The following is a 19,979-nucleotide window of genomic DNA, read 5'->3' as shown; positions in this document are numbered from 1 at the left end:
CGCACACAGGAAGTAGTCACATCTGCTGGTTTATAAATATTTTTGTTGCCTTTGATATAAGACTCTGGAATCCATCCAGGTGGACCCTGCTTCTGGGAGATAAACTAGATAGGATACCTATCTTTTGTGCTTTTGTGCTTTCTACGTTGTCTGAGTGCACCTGGGGAGTGCTGGGCCAACTCAGACAGAAGGCTGAGGGAGGATTTTATTTTTTTTACTTGTTGTAGCAGAGAGGTTCACAAAAACATCTGCATTGAAGCTCTACTTTGGTGTTCTTTTGGGGTTTGTTGTTTTTTCATCTTGTTGGTTTTGTTTGGATTTTCTTTAGAATGGAAAATGTTTGCATTTCATGTAGACAATAATTAATTTGATGCAGGAAGCTCAAAAGTGATAGTCCAGGCAAAAGAAAACTAAAGAGGAAAAGGACTGCTGTTTTATTTTGTTTATTGTTCTTCTGTGTACATGTCACTTTCAACGAAGTGCTCTTAATTCTGCTACCTCTGGCAGCCAGCTGTTGACATAGATGGGCTCTAAGAACAGATTGCTCCTGTGACCTACAAGAATTTATAGACAGAATAGCCATTCTTTGTAGGGCTATCAGTGATCTGTGACTGGTGACAAATTGAGGTGGACCCAGAAAGCAGGAGTCTAAATAATTCCTCATCTCTGGCTAAGAGCTGGCCTTTCATGTGGTATTGTGACAGAATTTTGATGATTTCTAGTCATAGCAGGAAAGCCTGGCCTGTTTGAAAATATTCTCTGAGGATTTTTGTTCTGTGTGAAGCAAATGGATTGTTGTGTGAGCAGGATTACAGGTCATATGTCTTGGCAACAGCCTTACTTTGTGAGGTTCTTTTGTGTATTCACTTTATTTGCACTAGATAGCAATAACTACTTTTTACTTATTAGCATGCCTAATGTTTTACTTGGTGCCATTAAAAAAAGCTCAAGGGCATCAGTGTATCTTCCTCACAGTTTCCAGGTGACGTGTGGGTGTTACCTGCTTGTGCCTGTTCTCTGGGTAAGAAAGGACATCAAAATATGGTGTGAGTCTCTTACTTCCAACACAGAGAGTAGCCCAGTCATGTGGGGAGGAAAATAGCGAAAGAAGCTGGTATCATGTATCATAAATCTCTGTCATGTTTGTCACTGGTGATCATGAATTGTCAACAGCAGCAACCCCTTAAGAGTTCTATACCTTATGACTACAGCTGGAGACTTCCATTCCACCTGTGGATGTTATACCAATAGACTAAACACAGCTGGGAATTCCTTCCATCTGTAAAGTGATGGTGTTGTCCAGGCCATCACTCAAGACAGTTGGTGAGGACAATTTGGGCTGACTTGGTCACAGACTGCCGCGGTGACAGTGAGGTGAAGTCTGACTGATGCTCCAATTACAATGATTCAAATCTATCAAAGTCTGGTACAGTTATCTTCCAGAAGGAGACTTTGTATCCTGTAACTTCTGAGCTGGTATTTCTTTGTAGTACAATTATGGAGGTGACCTTTCAGAAGCCCTGGAGGTAGAAACTCACTGTCGTTGATTTTGCTAGTGAGTAGTTGCTATGTCCAGGAGTTTAGGACCCGAGTGATACATCTGTCATGAATTTGAGGGCTGGCTCTCACAAACTGTTCTGGTGTGGCTGCTTTGAAGCTGTTACTTGCTCTTACGTTACAGAGTTGGGAGTTTAACCCTTAAGTTAAGGCATGCAGCTGATCTTGTGGTAAACACCAACGCACTGCCCACAGGTAGCTATCTTCTTCTGTTTTTGAAACTGAATTTGTTCACTGAGGGTTAGTATATGTGATGTATCAGAAGATATCCAGCCAGTTGTCAGCTGTCCAAAGGCCACCAACATAAGGGTGGGCTGTATGGTCTCATTTAGGTTGCACTAGTTGTAAGCTGTCTTTGGGAAAGGCTTAGAAAGGAGATGCAACCATTAAGGTTGTGTGAAATCTCAGTTTCTTCTTTCTTCTTTTTCCCTTGGGAAACACTGTAAAGTCAAAAGTGGGAAATATATTATTTTGGATATTATGTAAACACTTAACTGCAGTAGATAAGAAGGTAAATGTAGTTGGTAGTCTAATTATGAACAAGTAAAATATCCAAAAGCTCACCCTCATTTTGTGTATTCAGAAGAAGTGTTTTTTCTTACCGAGTTTAATCAGTGTGTCATCTTGTGTGTAGTGATAAAAGGGTGAACTTCATGGAGGTGGTTTGGTGGTGATGGCATCAAAGTGCTGGACTTGCTATGTGGGGATTGCACTTTGTTTCCCAGTATTTGGAACATATTACATGGTGAATGCTAATTTTATTTTTAGGTCATGAAAACAGGTGATGCTTTGTTGTCTTTAAATACACCTTCACACGAGAACAATTGGTTTGTGTATCCTATAAAGCATAAAGGCTGTCATGCCTTTCACACAATTTTTACTGAAATTGGGTACCTTACTTCGGTTTTGCTTTCAGAATTGACTCTTAAATCACTGCTTGTTAATTATCTGAATATTGTTGTTTTACAAACATAAAGTTTAAAAGAGGTCATTTTCAGTTATGAGTCAGCAGACGGATCTGTAGTTGTTTATTAATGTGCCCACCTTTCAGAAGGAAATGAAAACTCATTCATTTTTCCTCCACTTGTGGCTTTTATAGTTAAACTTCAGACTTGTTCTCCAGGGTGGTGCAGCTGTGTAGTTTGGGTTTAACAAACCTTCTTGAAGAAAACAAATCCTGGTGTGTCACTTTCACAATGCTTAATTTCTGGAGAACAGAATTTTTGATAATTGTAGATAAACAGCTTGAATTTACGGTGTTTAGTTAATGCTTCTGATAGTTGATGTGTACTTTTATTAAACCCTAGTAGTTTGCTTCTGCTCTTTTTATGAGCATTCTTTTTAGAATTTGTGCTGAAAACCATGTCTTGGAAATAATTACAGATATAATTTTACATACAGAATGTGGTAATACTCTTGCCATTTTGTGTGTTAACTTGAAGCTTTTATAGCCTTGATCTTTGGGGAAGATGTATATGTATTCCCAGTTTCCTATCAAGACTTAGTATGGATGTTGCTTTGTTTACTTCTCTCAGGACTGAATCTTGCAGCAGGTAACTTATGCTTGCTGCATAACCCTTCTTCGGTAGGTTCTTTTGGTTGTATTCAGTCTCATTGACCTTTGTAGTCGTGAACGGTGCACTTTTATGTGAAAGGAACTGTCAGCTGAAAGCCTTCTCTAGTTGAGATGTGTTGTCTCATGCTACTATTGAATGTAGTGGTTGTTTTAAACACAAGAGGCATCCCAGAAATAAGTCTTAAAAGTGATTCTGCCATTTTAGTATTGTATACTCCTAGTAGCTACACTTTTTATGTAAGTACTTTCTTTAAAATTACGCCTAGTCCTTGGGTTTGCCAATTGTGCCATTTTGGTTTGATAATGTCCCTCTGTTGGCTCTGCCTGCTATTTTGCTGCTTTTTTAACAGCAGAATCCTTCGGAAAGGAATGGCAGTTTTTATTTGCAGTTCATCTTGCAGACTTGATATTTTTCTGTAACCTTTTCAAACTGGAAAAACATGCATATGCTTTATTCTAGATTGTGAAGTGGTCAGACTATTGTTCACCGTTGGCCTATAAACCTGGTGAGCCTTATAAGTTAATTGCTGTAGCAAGTGTAGATAATTTCAGTAACCTTGGAATAGCGTTCATGGAAGACAGGCTTCAAATGGATAACGGAATGGTGCCACACAAGATTGTTTGTAAGTATCTTCACCAATTGTTTTTAATGGTAGAACTTGTTTATTTCATGGTTATTTTAGGACTGTGCATATAGTCTTTATAACTACATAAACCCCCATGTTTTTATTTTGGCACGATGTTTTCTTCCTGTTGCTATTTTAGGCATTGATCACTCTGTAGCACTGCTGTATTTTATACTGAATACGGTCAAATATAGAGATTCCTGAAAAGTTAGACCACTTTTTGAGTGAGCTCAAAGAGTGAAGTCACAGAAGGTCTTACAAATGCAACAACAGAAATAGCAGAAAAAATGGATCAAGAGATTTTTGGAGTAAACCCCACTTTTCAATGCCTCATAAGCTACTGCCAGTAATTAACCTTAGTATGATGAGATCTGAGTACTCAAGTTGGTGTTAACCTTTTGCAAATGCACGAATGTGTTAATGTCACAAATGTGAATTTAGAAAATACTGTTTCTGTCAGTCTTACCTGTTAGATTAACTAATCTATTTGGAAGAAAAAAAACAGTACAGAAAGTTTTAGGCAAATGTTCTCTTTTTTTCAGATTTGAAATAAGTGTATTCAAAGCTAAACATAAGCTGAGAGCAATTGCTGTAAGTCTAGCATCTTAAACTTTAGATCATTGGGAGAAAAGCTCATGGGTGCTTTCTAAACAGGGAGAAGGATAACTAGGGGAAGGAGGATGGTGTCATTGCTCCTTGAATTCTGAATTTTTGGTGGATGGTTTATTTCTTTAGGGAGCATTTTTAATGATATCAACACTATGAACCATTGTGTCCTCATTAGTTTAATAGTTTCACCTAAGGCAGGGGGGGAGTTCGTGGCTAATTCCAAGGAGAGGAGAAGGAAATACCATGGTTGCACTTGTAACACCATTCTTAAATAGAATTGTTGTCTGGGTTGTGGGAAGTCCAAGCTTCACCTCCCTTTGCTGCATGAGATTTAAATTTCTTTTTTCCAGCACTGTTGTAAAAGTGCCATAATATGGAGTCTGTATTGTATTGTAGAGTAGTGGGCTCTCAGGGGGTAGAGCCACACTTGTTCAGCAATAGTTTCACTTCTTCCTGCCTATTTGTGTCTTCTCAGCTGTAATCTTCTCCCCCCCACCCCCAAAAAAATAGGGGGGGGGGGAGGGCAGGCAAGTTGGGTTTTTTGTTTTGGTGTGTGTGTAGTATGTGTATGTGGGTGTATTTGGCTGTGGGGTTTTTTATTTGCTTGGTTGGGGTTTTTTTATGTAGATCATAGTGTATTGGCAGAAGTCAGGGAAGGCCAAAACTGAGAACAGCTACCTGGGGTGCAAGAGGGTAGGAATATGCTCATGAATATATCTGATGTGACAATGTGAAACTGTCTCTTGATGCTGTTCTGCAAAAACATTCATGCAAGGAGGGGATGGAAACTGAAAGAATTCCCCAGTCATTTACTTCTCAGAATATTTTCTGGCTCCTTTTGCTTCAGGTGCTGTGTACATGCTAGAACTGTTCCAGGAGAGCAGGCTGATGGAGGCTGTTGATGAAATCACATATAGGCTGGTAGCTGTGAAATTCTAGGATGAAGAAATCTTGCTTCAGATTACTGCTCCAAACTAGGCAAAGGGGCTGATAGAAGTGCTGTTAAATGAAGAAAGTGACTGAATTTGGATCTGGTGTATTGTGTGTCAGCTGGCTATTTTGTTAATGAAGTTTCTTGCTGATTTCTTCAAGAAATCAGAAACAAAAACATACTAAGTTTATTTGGCCTTATGGAAGTGGGGAGGGATTCAATAAAATTTTGCAGACTTTGATTTGAAATATTTTCATGGCTCAGAAGCTGAAAAAAGAATTGAGGGTTGGGGTTTTTTTTCTCCTCTTCCATATTTAGTTTGCCCTGCAAGTTTCACATTGACAATAATTATCTTTGCTCTTCTTTTCTCACTTGTATTTGCCAGAAATTTTTTATCTTTGCATTTCCATCCTTTTTTGGGGGTAGAAAGGTGAAGGTTTAACAATTTTTTCTGTTTGCTAGTTCCTTCAGATTCTTAGCTCCCAAGTTTTGCTGTTGGTCAGCATGTCTCCCTTTCTGCAGACTGAAAGCAGTTCAGATTTTTTTTTTTTACTCCCTTTTACTTGTGCCAAACTTTTTATTTGCAGCCTTCAGCAATGCAAGAGACATGGTTCAATGTCTACATCTTACCCAATATCATCACTTTATTAGCTTATTTCAAAATAGCAGCAAGCTATTTTCCACCCTACCCTCCTTAAGAGACCAGTATTTTTCCAAAGGTAAGGCAGTTTTCCCTGTTTCATTTTGTCCTTTGCTGAGGACGGAGAGACAGGCAAAATAACACGCTGACAAGGTGATGCATTTATGAGAACTTCCTCACCTTCCCACCCATAGACACTTGTTCTGTTAAGAGCAGATCTGCATTGTGTATAGTAGTGGTCATGTTTTACTTTTGTACAAATATTCTTGCACTCCCGATAAATGTTAGGTTTGTTTAAATGTGCCCTGTAAATACTGAGTGTTGTGCTCTCAGTCAGACTTTCCTGAAACAGAGTAATTTGAGTAAATGACTTGTTTTGAGTCCAAATGCATTATGTTCTTGGGAGGAGGGTGGTGTTCAGGATTTGGTGTGTCAAACAAGTGAAATTCATGCTATTATAGATATGTACTGAAATTAAATATAAATCTCTTTGTGGTAGTGAATATTCATTATAGCTCTTTCAATATAATTTTTATAACCCCTTTGTCATGTTCTTTACCTCTTCTAGCTGTCCATTTACAGGAATCTACTCTGAAGGAGTTGGCGCAAGTGACACCATCTGTAAAAGAGCAAATTGTAAGCAGTACACAAATGGATGAAGTGACTCCTGCTGCTACTTTTGGGACAACTGTTAAATCAGGATTAGAAGTAGCTGAGTCTGCAGGACAAAGTGAAGAGGAGAAATCCAAGCTAGAGAAAGGAAGTGAGCATGAAGATGAATCCAGCAGTCTATCTGACAAAGAGAGAGGTGCTGCAGACCATCATCACTTGCATCTTTCCAGCTGTCGTGAATGCCTGCAACTTGAAAACAGTACTATTGAATCTGTCAGATTTGCCTCTGCAGAAAACATTCCAGAACTTTCTGGTGATTACAGTAGCAAACTGGAAGAGAAGAATGATGACTGTCTAGCAAGTGGAGTAAAGAGAGTAAACCTTGCTGGAAAGCCCCCTAATGTATTGATTTATCTTGGTTCTGAAACTGCAAAAGTGGAATTTGAGCAGGTAAAATCAGTCCTTCAGGAATGCATTGACGCAGACAGATACACCATCTACCAGCTGCGTGAGGAACAAGTTCTGAAAGCTCCATGGATTGATAATTCACGGCTGTTGATCATTGCCACAGAGAAGCCTATTTCTGAGGAGAACCACAAACAATTTATGAAGTTTTTATCTGCAGGTGGAAAGATTCTAGGGTTTTCTTCATCTTTTACTTTTGATGGCATAGAAATAAAGAGAAAAAACAAACTGAGGAAGACTGTGCATGAATTAATGTTCTCTAAAATGGACAGCACTGAAATTAAGTTAAATCTTTTGGTCAGTGGCTGTATTTTTGAGGAAGTGATGAAGGAAGATACCAGCAAAGTGAAGATACTGAGTCGATTAAATAATACTGATAAAGATACAGTTATGGTTCATCTGACTTATGGAGACAGTGGAGGAGAAGCCATTCTTTCTCAGGTACTGTGTATGCAGAGGCATTAATTTGCTTATTGCCACATCATGTTGTGGTATGCTAAAAAAGTTCATTTGTTTCTATTGTATGCTCTCAGATGTTTGTCAAGGGAAGGTATAGATGGATGTCTCTGTGAATGCAGGAGGACTCTGAATGCAGAATGGTTTTCACTTGATCCTCAGGAAGCTTAAAGAATGGTAGAGAATGTTACTGCTGTTCCATTTCCTTGTTTTCACTGTGTAGCCATGCACATGTAGATCATACAAGATCACAGTGGGTGGTAGAGAGAGCAGATAGGCATAGTAAGGAAGCATCTTCAGGAGCAGAGCTACCCTTTTCTGCCTGCTAGAAGTTGCACAGTGGTACAGCTGTGCATTTTGCAGACTTTTGGAGGTGCGAACAGCAAGAGCCAAGTCATTGGTGGACTTGGGGTGAAAGCTTGTACTGGGCAAGATTAAAAAAAAAAAAAGAAAAATCCTTTAAAAAACTGTGAGCTATGGTGAAGCAGAGAGTCAGCAAAGGATGTAAAATAAGCCTTGCAAGAAACTTGAGAGACGTCTCCTCTTATAAGGTTAAGGTAGCCAGCACTTAAATCTGACTAGTGAATGGGAGTCCCAGCCTCTATTACTTGTCATGTCTAGAAAAACTGCTGTAGAATTCTTGCTAGAGCAAGTAACTACACAGTAAAGGTTAGCCTCTGTCTGCACTGAAATACAATTGTTGTTTTAGGTCTGTTGGTTCTTTTTTTTGCTAGTGTTGCTACTGGTTTCTCAGTTGTATTCTGTTTGTATCTTAGCGGTGTGGATGAAGCAAACCATTCTATGGTTTCTTTAACAGTGTTTTGATCAAAGCTGATTTCTAGATGGATGTTTGGTTCGTGACGTGGGCCTTGCTGTTTTGTCACTTAGAAAAAAACTTATTCAACTGGAATGCATTGTTTCTATTTAATATCCAAATTAAAATTCTAAATTTTTATTTTTCTTTCTGTACTTTGACATGTTTTCACTCAGTAATACATGCTGCTTTTTTTGAGGGGGGTGGGGATTGGTAAGGGTGGAGATGACAACAGGGAGCAGCATAGAGAGGGAGAATCTGGTCTGCTGGGAACTCGGTCGTTTCCTGAGTCTTCTTTCAGGCTTTAAACTTTTAGATGTTTAACATTCTGCACGAAACAAATACTTCAGAACAACTGTGGGACAGAAGTGCAGGAGTCTAGAATGAACCAAAGTCTTACTCATTCCACTTAATAAGAACATCCCAGCAAATAGGTACGTCACCAGGGTTACGATATTGTGATCATTGTTGTTTGTTTGGGTTTTTTTTAAAAAAGCACACCCAGAAAAAACACCAAACAAACAAAAAAGCCCTAACCAAACAAAACCCACACCCCCTCAAGAAGGTGAACAACTGATAAGTTAAAGTGTTCATAATCTTTTTTTATTATTTTTGCTCTGTCGTCTTGGATAATTGGTGAGGAAGCTTCCGTGGCTGTGTTAAAGGTAAATGTTGGTCACTGATTATTTAAATATTCACAGATATCTGGCTAAAGAAAGGCTGATAAGAGGTACCATTAAGTTTAGAAAATACATCTATGCCCTGTAAATATGAGTCTACCTGGGTGTATAACCTGTGCTGTTAAATCTAGAGAGATTTCAGCCATTTTGAAGTAAAACTTTTAAAGTGAGGCTGAAAGCAACTTACACCTTTTGAGTTGGCTTCAGTTAGGAGCAGAGGTAACCGTTTTCTTTTTAACATGGCTGTTAGCAATTTTATCACTTCCCTTACTTCTTGCTTTCAAGCAGCACATTGAGAAAAGCAGAGCAAGATTTATTTACCAGTATTTTAGTAGATAAGGAATATAATGGAAGACACAGCTGAACAAACTTTATGAAAGATTCTAGGACCTGGTTTTACCGATAATTTAGTTACAGGAGAACTTTCTCAGGATCCCAGAGCACTCAAATTTAACTGCTCATGTATCAGGTAGCATACACTCATCTAGCAGTTACGTATTTCAGAAATATTCATCAGGTTTCTTAGAAGTGTTTTCATCTCTTATCAGTTTATCAACTAAATCTGTTAGCTTTTTCAAAACTCTGTTCTACATAGTAGCATGTGTAGAGCTTTATGTAGGAAGCTTTGCCACCCATGTGCTATATGCTTATACTAGAAAATTGATTAGATACTGTTGCTATCCATTTCTCCAAGTTCCATGGTAAAACCTGCTTTGCTGTACCGTTTAAATTGACCCTTCTGCTGTAGTAAAACTTAATACTGCAGAGGTTTTCTCCAGAAAAAGGGCATTATGGTATAGCTTCAAAAATCAGATTAAAAGGATTATTGTGTCATTTTATAATTTTAAATGACTTCCAGTCTGGATTTGAAAAGCCTTATTGTTTTCTCTTCAGGGGACTGACAGTGACATCAGCCGTTAAATCTTCTGTCACAGACTTACTGTTTCTCTTTTTTCTGTACTCTTCCATCTACCCCCCCATTTCAGCATATTTCCCTGAATTTCAATAAAGTAGATCATATATGAAAGATCAAGAACATCATTAAAATGTGCAAAATAGGAGAAATGAACAAAAATAACAGCTTGTGATTTTCATTAAACGAATATGCATATAGTAGGGTACAAAAGCTTCTAAATATCTTGGAACACTTACTTAAGAAGCAAACAAACACCAAAACCTCCACAAAAATAATAAAAAAAAAAAAAACCCACAAAAAAAACCAAAAAAGGAGATCTGTAAGGGATTTTAAATTTTTTTCTTCTGCATTTAGTTCAAACCTTAAGCATCTGCCTGAACCCTGAGAAGTGATTCTCTAAAAGGTGGTGTTCAGGGGTTCTTGGTGCTCTTCCACACACAAGCATTTCTTTATCTGCACTGATTGCAACTTAATTAGCGTGATACAGTATGGGCTTGCTTGCCTGAGTTCTACATATCTTGTGCAACCTCTGATAAAGCTTTTTTAATTTTAATATTATTCTGCTTTTGTACAGGCCAGAATATGACCAATATTGCTGTTTGTTCTAGGTTGCTAGCAGGCATGAAAAGCAGAAGGAGATGTTTAAGTTAGTAAATACAAATTTGAACAATACCTCGAGGAGAAGACCAGTTTATTAAGAAGAAATATTTTGTCTAGATTTCAGAGAAAATTGTAGTGTAGTGGCAATGATTATCCCTGAATCAGAAATATAAATACATAGGTATTCTGTAGTTTATTAGGATAATAAAGCCCTACCAGTGTAGCTATGATGAGGACAAAGAAATTTTAAGTTGTACTAGTAACACTGCAGCAACCACAGTCAGGACAAAGCTACTTTTGGAACTCTTTCTGCCACGCTAATATGTGTAATACCAACAAAATAATTTTTTTTTGTTCCCTTTGCACATATCCTTCCAGGTACACTTGGAACTGGATATCAATTCTATGGATGTCCAAACTGAAGATGATTTTAATTTGCTTAAGATAAGCAATAGCAAGAGATATGAAGTTCTCAAGGAGATCCTGATGTCACTTGGCCTGAGTTGTGAATTAAGTGAAATTCCTATGTTAACACCTATTTATCTTCTCTCTTCTGACGAGGTAAGGTCTCTGCTTACATTTTAGTTATTTGAGATTTACCTTACAAGACACATTCAGTGTTTACTTAAATACACCTTGTTTCTTATGTGGTGTTTTTGTTTGGAGAGGTTTACATATGTATTACAGGTAAGCAAAGTTTCATTTCTACTCTGTCAGTATTTTATTACCTGCTAGTAGTAGTTTTGAACTGAACCATGGAGAAATTGTGCAGGGTTAACTTTTCAGATATATTTGCTATATTCCTGTTAAGAACTGTTACGCTTATTTGCGTGCCTGTGCAATATCAAAACACAAGGCTGTGGTAAGTTACAGAGAGAAGTGATTTCAAAGACAGGATTTGTTTTTCTTTTACAGCGGGTTATAGTATAGGCTGGCAACAAAAGACCAAACCCAAATTACGGAGAATGGTGTGGTAGACCAAAACCGAAAGACCTGAGTGAACAGGGGTGTGTGTGGTTATACAGTGAAGAGCTGAGGATGTTGTAATATTTCCTGGAAATAGAATAGGTACTTGTAATTGAAATAGTTGACTATTCTGGACTTCTCAATTTGAGACATTGCCATGAGGAATTGTGAAGAACATATAAAGCAGTAATTTTAACTTTTTAAAAATGTGATTTCAAATACATGAGAACCATATTACATTGATCTGAAAGGGTGAAGCAGTGGGTGATTAAAAAGCAATACAGGCTTTTAATATTTTAATACTCGGACTCTTCAAGGTGGTTGTTTCCAACCCGTATAGTGCTGTCACTGCTTGCTGTTAGAACACTTGTCTGATTCCTGCTCCTTTTCTGTACTACCCTTACATTAGCACAGAAATTAGATGTTTGTCTTTAGGGGGACTTAACTGTAGAAGCTTCTCCTTGGATGCATGTTTCCAGCAGTATCATTTATACCATCATTTTGGCTGCAGGATCAATAAATGAACAAAGTGACATATTACAGCTGGATGTTTTTAAATAATTCAGATGATATTTTAGATTCAGATTGTACTTCTCAAAACACAGTTCGTTAATCCAGAAGGTGGGTATGATAAGCCTTGTACAATTTATAGATTGGTAATATGTGATACGTGACTTCGTTCTATGGCAGGCAAGTCAGTAGCAGATCCAGACAAACTGACTAAAATACTATTAATATTTTATTAATTCATTCATTTCACTGTAAATTCAAATCTGCACTTGTTTTCTATGTCTCTGAAGGTACTGCCAAACTTTATACCAGTGTATTAAGTAATGCCCTCCTATAGGAACTTGGATTGGATGTAACAATTGATCAAAATTAGGCAAAATAGAGAGAGCTTTTTCTTTTTTATTCCACTTGAATGATTGTCCTTTTGTATGTGCCAGACTCTGCCAGATCCCTCTCCACTTTACAACAGTGAAAATACTATTGTAAATTCTTGTATCAAGCCTTCTGCTTGAAGCAGGGCTGTTGCCAATGCTACATCAGGTCAGCCAGCCTTTGTCTGGTTGAATCTTGAAAATTTCCAAGGGTGCATGCTACAACCTGTCTGCAACCTATTCCAGTTCTGCTGCACCATTCTAGTGAAGTTTTTTCCTGATGTCCAGCCTGAACCTATCAAGCTGCAATTTATGGCTGTTGATGCTTTATTATAATGTTTGGCGCTATGAAGAAGTATTTGGCACTGCCGTTCTTTTAACTTTACAGGTTGTATTAAATCACTGTTTTGCTTCCTCTTTGCCAGACTGAATGAACCCAGCCCCCTCATCCTCTTATAGATGTGTTGTGTACCCCTAACCCCTTTGTGGTTGCTTTCCAAGGAATCCTAATGAGCAATTCCTTGCATAACCTGAAGTCTGCTATCCCAAGACCTAGCTCTACTGCTTCCTTTCTCAGCCTTCCTCCAGATCTTGGGTTCTCATGGTTGCTACAGCCAATATTGCTGATGTGACTAAATAAGAAACACGTTCTTCCGTCTGTGAGCAGTAAATTCATAAGAATTTATTATCTGCTTGTATGGCAGATGTGGAAACAAAACTAAAACCCTTTTTAGCCTTTTTGACTAATACTAAATGTTCTCTATACAGAAGACTTGTGGCTTATTGAACACTGCCTTTTTTTATTCTCCTCCTTTGCTGCTTTTTCATGTTTCTTTTCCTATGCACTTGCAATTTTCAAACATGCCATGAAGAAATGTTCACTATTTTCTATCCAAACTTGCCATCTAGTGGCATATTGCAGGGTTGCAGGCCATCTACTAAAGGTATTCATGCCATGTGTGCTGTATAGTTGAAGTTTATACTATAATTAGGTTTTTTGATGTTGTTTTTCCTCGGTGACTTTTTTTAAATGGTAATTTTTCTGTGCTGGTATGTGTAGTCATTGTTTCAATATCTTTCACTTGGGCATGCTCCCATAATATTGTGTAAAAGGAAGTTGCAACTTCTGCATAAAAACTATAGTCAATAATGAAGAGAGCATATTAAAATAAATAAGGACTATAATAGTTCAGCTTTCTAACAAGTTATTTATTTTTCTCCATACAACATGTTCTACGTAAGTCTTCTTGCTTTCCTAGGGAGCAAGGAGAAATCAGAAATGTACCTTACAGGTAAATAATTTGAGGAAATACTTAAACTTGTTTAAGATCAGAGTGAGTCAGTAATACTGGAAATGGAGGAAACTGTCTTGCAAGCTCTAGTACTTCTAAACTTCTTTCTTTTTTTATCACTAGTTGCGTGGAGAGCCTGTCCAGTACAGGTCACTGAGCATGAATTGGGTAGTATATTCTTTCCCTGAGATATTATCTCATTAGCATTATTAGCTCATTAGCAGCAAGTATTTTTTGGATCATTTTTCTTATGCTTCTCTGTAATAAGAAATGACATAATGAATCAACTAATGATCAAGCAAGTGCAGTGTCCTGTTGGCAGTTAAAAAAATGGAAGAATGGCAAATGTTCTCCTTGTTTATAAGAGTGGCAATTCACTAGTGATTCCTCACCTTTGAACTGGAGGTTACATCTGTACCATTATGTTTAAAAACTGTTGGTAGACCTAACCTTGTCAGATTTTTATTTTTTTTTTAGAAACTACAAGCTTCTTTTGCGTATGTGAAAGAAATAATTGATTTTGCTCTGCATTATCTACTCTGTTAAGAAAAAGATGTAGATTTTTTTTTTGTTTTAAAATTCTTTACATTTAAAGTGCTAATTAGGTTAGTTTTTTCTTTCTGATCTGTAAGCTTCCATTTACAGTAGAGCTGTGCCCTGCTTTCTGTGATTTCCTTGGTTTCTCTTCCCTTCTGTCCTTCATCACTTCAGAACTTTCATCAGAGCTATTTTCTACTACATTGTGGGCATCAAATAAAACTCTCTCGACTTTATTATATGAATAAATAGCTTCTCTTTCCCTCTGCCTACAATTCCTGTACAATCTGTGTCTTTTTGTATCATTATTGCAATGCTGTTAATATTCCCATCAAATCTATTATGCTGATTGGTATAAATTTGATTATTAAGACTTTCAGATCTTTCTGTCTACTCTCTGGGTCTTAGACAGTGCCTTTTGCAATCTAATTTTTAGCTGCTTCTGAGGGGTGGCTTGGAAATTATTTTATTCCTCGTTAGGATTTACTTTTTGAAGTTTTAGTTTCCAGTTTATATGGTTATCATGTATCTTAAAATCACAGTTTTACTATGTGGATTTTAAATAGCCAATAAATTAGGAGCAGACCTGGCATTATTATGCCTTCTAATTGAAATAAATGCTCTAGTATGGATGATGATGTCCATCTGTTAAGAGGTCTAGATCTTACCATGTAGAATTATGCTAGTCAATCCTCAGCTAGTGCTCGCTGCTGCTGGTGTTGAATGATTACTATGACAGTGTGCACTTATTATTCCTGATCTCCTTTCTTGTAAGTAGTGTATAAGGTCAGGGGCCTGGAAAGTAACAGCACTTGAGGCAACTCTTTCATCACATGACTTTTTTCACTACAGCTTTCAAGTATGGTTTGCTTCAGATGCACACATAATAGACATTTTAAAATTTTGTTAACTGGGAAAAGTCTGTATTATATTGATATGGTGCTACAACAATGAAGACAGTTTCAACCAAGAGCAATATAGTATGAAAAGCAGATTACTTGCTGGTTAAAAGTTTAGTTAAATCTACACAACATGTTGATGTTAAATGTAACTTTAGAGACAAGTATTGATATTTAAACACATCACCTTCTTCTTTTCCTCTTTCCTTGATCTGGTATAAAGCAGTTAAGCAAATTGTTGATTTGCACATTGCTGTAAAAAGAAAATTCTGTGTCACAGAATGTGTCACCCTGTGGTGCAGGGTAAACTCAAAGTGTTGAAACAAATGGTGATCACTGTAAGCCTGTTGTCTGGCACCCATATGTTCAGTGGCAGGTTCAAGCATAGAGATCTGATTTTTTCTGCAGCTCTGCCTTTAAACGCTTATATATTTACTCTTTCACATTGACATCTTAGAGGATAATTTTTCAGACATAAATGCTAGGATTGTATTTTATTGCTGTAATTTTCAGCGTAATATCATCTAGGTTTCAAAACAAGAATTCTTGTCTTGAAGAATGAGAGAGATTTGTCAGAATAGTGATTATTTCCAATAGGAAGTATATTGCTCCCACACGTTTGCTGATCCTGAAGTCTCTTAAATTTGACTAACTCCTCAGGCTGTGTTAGGCTGAGGCACTTTTTTGATATTTTCCAAGTAGATGGCAGCCAAATGATGAAATGTAATCAGTCTTCATTACTTCGGCTCAGCTATTAGTAACCATCTTTTAAACAGTATGTTCTTCCAGAATAATAAACAGTCAATACAAACATACTGGCTGAAGCTTGAAGTTGGGGGGTTTAACTCTTGTTTGTATAAGGCAGAAAGAATGATTAAAAAGTGCAATTGAACATACTTCTTGACTTTCAAACTTTCCTTTAAAGGACACTTTGAGATATAGAATACTGCACTCACAAGGTTAACATAGTGCAAAGACAACTGTGTATTTGAACAACTTTGTGCACTACAACACAATCAGAATTCAGTTGGACCAGATTTATATGTCTTGAGCTGCAGTTTTGATTCTGTGATGGCATTGGCTGTTCTTAAATTCCAAGTCCATTATGTCAGTAAAGAAAGTATGAAGTTACTTTATACTGAATAAATCTTTCTTTGAGGATGCGAAATTTGAACTCTCAGCTAACACTATAATGAACCTAGATTTCAGGGTACATTTCAAGACAATTGTTTCTGAAATATTTCCATGCATATTAATGTATATTGTGGAACCTGAGTTTCAGCTGTGAAACTAAAGAGTTTTAAAAAAATTTCTAGTGCTAAAATCAGGGATAGTTACACTGAAACTCAAAAGCTTTATTTTGATTGCTATCCAAGTGAACCAAAACCATATAATCTACAAAATACAAGACTTGCTTATTTTCTGCTATCATCCTCAAAGTGTAACCATCATCCCTGCTTTTTTAGCCAGCAGGACAAAAAGCAAGAGACCTTTATTCCAGAAAGGAAATTTGTTCTTTTTCTGTAGTGCAGGAGTAATCGAGTATTGAATGAAAAGCACACCACATGAGAGATCTGAAAGGGTTCTGTTGATCGCTGACAAATATTTGTGTCTAACATTTTGTACTGTTGTTAATGTATTACATGTATTATTTCAAATGAACAGTGCATTGTCAGAAATCTTTGTCTGTACTTGAAAGCTTTGTCAGTTTGTCTCTTGGCTAGGAATTAAATTGGCTTTTGTGGCAAAGTTGGTTCCGGAGAAAAAAAAAAGATACAGCATTGTAAATGCATCTGTACCAGGAAAAATGTGTATTTGCTGGAACAGGTTATTCATTTTGGGAAATGTATGCCATGTGTGGAACTCTTTCTGCTGTTAAAAGCTGTGTTTCTGCTAGGCTGGTTAGGCAATGCCATACGTTTGGCAAACCATTGGTGTTCTGACAAGTAGCATGCTTTTTCTCTTAGGCAGCTTTCTGAAGAATGTATCTGTAAGATAGACTTTAACCCAAGGACTGATAACGAAGTACTATCAATTAAAAAAATATTTGTAACTGAACTCCACGTGCTTAGGGTTTTTTTCCATAATAAATTCAAAGTTATTTCTTGGCTTGCAAGGCTTTGAGTTGCATTTGTGTGCAGGGAGGGTGGGTTTGCTTATGTTTGTTTTGTTTTCTTCCCCCTCCCCTCCTCAAATTTACTTCTGTTTTTTTATAACAAAACTTGCAAACCCAGAGGGGTCACACCAATCATAAACCAAAACGATTTCAGTGCTGTTGTCATTAGTTGAAAAACTTTTTGTATCAATGTCTGGGTTCTAATAATAGTCTCTACTGTTTATGGTGTTGATGTGGTTCTGAAAGGAATGACCCTCTAAGAGGTGAGGTGATGGTTGTTGGACAGTCAGTAGCTCTTCTTTTTTTTTTTTTTCTTCTTTCTCTGTCTTTCTGTCAGCACTCAAGATAATGAAGGTACATAAGGACTGTCTCCTGCTTCAACAGTTCAGAGCAGTCTAGGGCAGAGGAGAGCAGAAAGCCGTTCTTCTGAGAGCTAATGCCACCTGTCTGAGGTGTGGGCCCTTGCAGGTTCCTGGTTTGTGCCCACTTCCAGAGGCAAGAAGGTTGCCAACTAAATTGTCTGCAGGTTCATCACAGAGGAGGCCAGTTTCAGACATGCTTAGGCTGCATAGGGCTTTTGGGGCACCAGGTCCATTATAGTGCTGGGTGTAGGAAAAGAGAACTCAACAGCATGGTGGAATAAATTGTAGAGATTTAAGATTATGTGGTGTTACTTCACATTTGTGAAGTAGCTAAGAGAATTATTGAGGTCAGTTACTGTGGCTTACCAAGCACAGGGTAATTTCTTGTTCTGTGGTAACTTGGTAGAGTAACTGAGAGGAGGGATACTCCTCTCTGTTTTCTGAACTACAGGACTTGAAGGTAAGTGCAGCATGAGTGACAGTGGATAGAAAGGGGACGAGAAAGAGATCTGCAGATGGCAACCAAGATATTGGTTCTTATTTCTCGGTGATATTACCCCTTGTACCTCAGTGAGCAGTTGTATAAAAGTTGTCGTACAGTCATGTAGTAGATGGAGGTGGAATAAGTACTGTATATTTTAGCACATCTTTCTTCTTTATCCTCAGTCTTATATTAGTCTACATACCTTTTATTAGTTTAGTTTCCTAATAGATCTGCCAGTTCTTCAGTTACATTTTCAAACTTTTGGATTCCAATTATGTGGTAGAGGTAAAAACTTTAAAGAAGTTGAATTTGTATAACAAATTCTGTTATACAGTCCAGGGTGGGATGCCTTTCAAAGCTAGTTATGAGGCAGCCTGTCAGTCTTGCCTGGCAATAAAGAGATGCTAGTGGGACTGCCAGTCTGCCTGAACACCACTCTGGCAGGAACACCCACCCTCTTCTGCTCCCCTTCCAGCTGGCAGAGCAGCCAGGACGAGGAGGACTTGGGAGTGTTTATTGGTTGCAAAGAAGCTCAACATGACCTGGCAACGTGTGTTTCAAAAGAAGCGTGGTGATTCTTCTCCTCTACTCGGCTCTCTAGAGACCCCACATGGAGTACTGCGTTCAGTTCTGGGGCTCCCAACATAAGGACACAGGACTGTTGGAGCCAGTCCAGAGGAGGGACATGAAGATGCTCAGAGGGCTGGAGCAGCTCTCCTGTGAAGACAGGCTGAGAGAGTTGGGGTTGTTCAGCCTGGAGAAGAGAAGGCTCCAAGGAGACCTTATAGCAGCCTTCCAGTGCCTAAAGGGGCCTACAAGAAAGCTTGAGAGGGACTTTCTACAAGGGCATGTAGTGATAGGACAAGGGGTAATGGCTTTAAACGGAAAGAGGGTAGATTTAGATTAGATATAAGGAAGAAATTCTTCACTGTGAGGGTGATGAGACATCAGAACAGGTTGCCCAGAGCAGCTGTGGGTGCCCCATCCCTGGAGGTGTCCAAGGCCAGGCTGGATGGGGCTTGGAGCAACCTGGTCTGGTGGCAGGTGTCCCTGCCCATGGGGGGGTGGGGTGAGGGGGTGGAACTAGATGATCTTTAAGGTCCCTTCCAGCCCAAACCATTCCATGGTTCTAGGGTTTAGCTGGCCCTGTTGAGAAAGGAGAGGGAGAAGGAAGGTGTGGGAGATACTGGAAATAGTGACTGTATGTAGAAGGCATGGAGAAAAAGATGATGAGAGCTATTGCAGTTAAACTATAAGACACAATTGCAGGAGACTAGGCTTTCCTGGCTGTCTTCTCAGAGGCTGCTTTTTTAACTAATCTTACAGTGCAAAATGATTATGTAACTATAAAGTTTTTCACTAACTTTTGAGGCAAAAAACCCTCAGTAGTCCAGGTTCAGGATCTGACTGACAGTTGAGCTTTGTTCATGCTGGGTCCTGTAAGTATTAGAAGGCTAGATGATGTTTTAATTTGTTCAGTCATGAAAATTTCTTCAGACTTCTCCCTGGAGCTGTTTATTGAAGAAAGGCTGGCATGCTGCAGGTATTTTCAGTGCATTCACCAGCACTATGAGACTCCAGTATTGATCAGGGACCCTTCTCAGCTGACCTATATTATTGTTAGTATTATATCAAAATCGCTGTGAATTTCGATTGTTCTCAAAAGCTGGATGCAGCTGCAGCTCTTTTTATACAGCTCCTTTGGTGAGGGGAAGCGGCCGTACCGGTAGGGGTCACTTGTGAGCTGGATTTGGCAGCACACAGTAAAGCAAAAAATAAAGGGATGGAAAACATTTTATGTATAGTGTGTTGTATATACATTGACATTAAAATATATTTGCATGTTTTCAGTGACTTCCCTGTATAATATTTCCTCAATTTTAAAAAGTAATTTTAAATTCTACAAGAATCAATGGTATATTGTGTTAAAATACAATAAAACGGTTAAGAATCTTGATGG

At 38.1% G+C, this 19,979-nt stretch overlaps 1 protein-coding gene across 4 annotated transcripts in view; it reads left to right on the top strand.

Annotated features, from left to right (window-relative positions):
- The window catches only part of HLCS (holocarboxylase synthetase), a 127,262-nt gene that overhangs the window by 5,916 nt on the left and 101,367 nt on the right, over positions 1-19,979 (top strand). For all 4 annotated transcript variants that reach the window (XM_055703383.1, XM_055703384.1, XM_055703385.1 and 1 more), the window contains 3 exons: positions 3,594-3,756; positions 6,508-7,457; positions 10,861-11,043. In XM_055703383.1, the coding sequence (XP_055559358.1) occupies positions 3,594-3,756; positions 6,508-7,457; positions 10,861-11,043 (1,296 nt within the window). The remainder of the gene's footprint in view (positions 1-3,593; positions 3,757-6,507; positions 7,458-10,860; positions 11,044-19,979) is intronic.

Source organism: Falco cherrug, chromosome 2, assembly GCF_023634085.1.
Source record: "Falco cherrug isolate bFalChe1 chromosome 2, bFalChe1.pri, whole genome shotgun sequence".
Taxonomy (NCBI): Eukaryota; Metazoa; Chordata; class Aves; order Falconiformes; family Falconidae; genus Falco; species Falco cherrug.
This window is presented reverse-complemented; position numbering and strand designations above follow the sequence as displayed.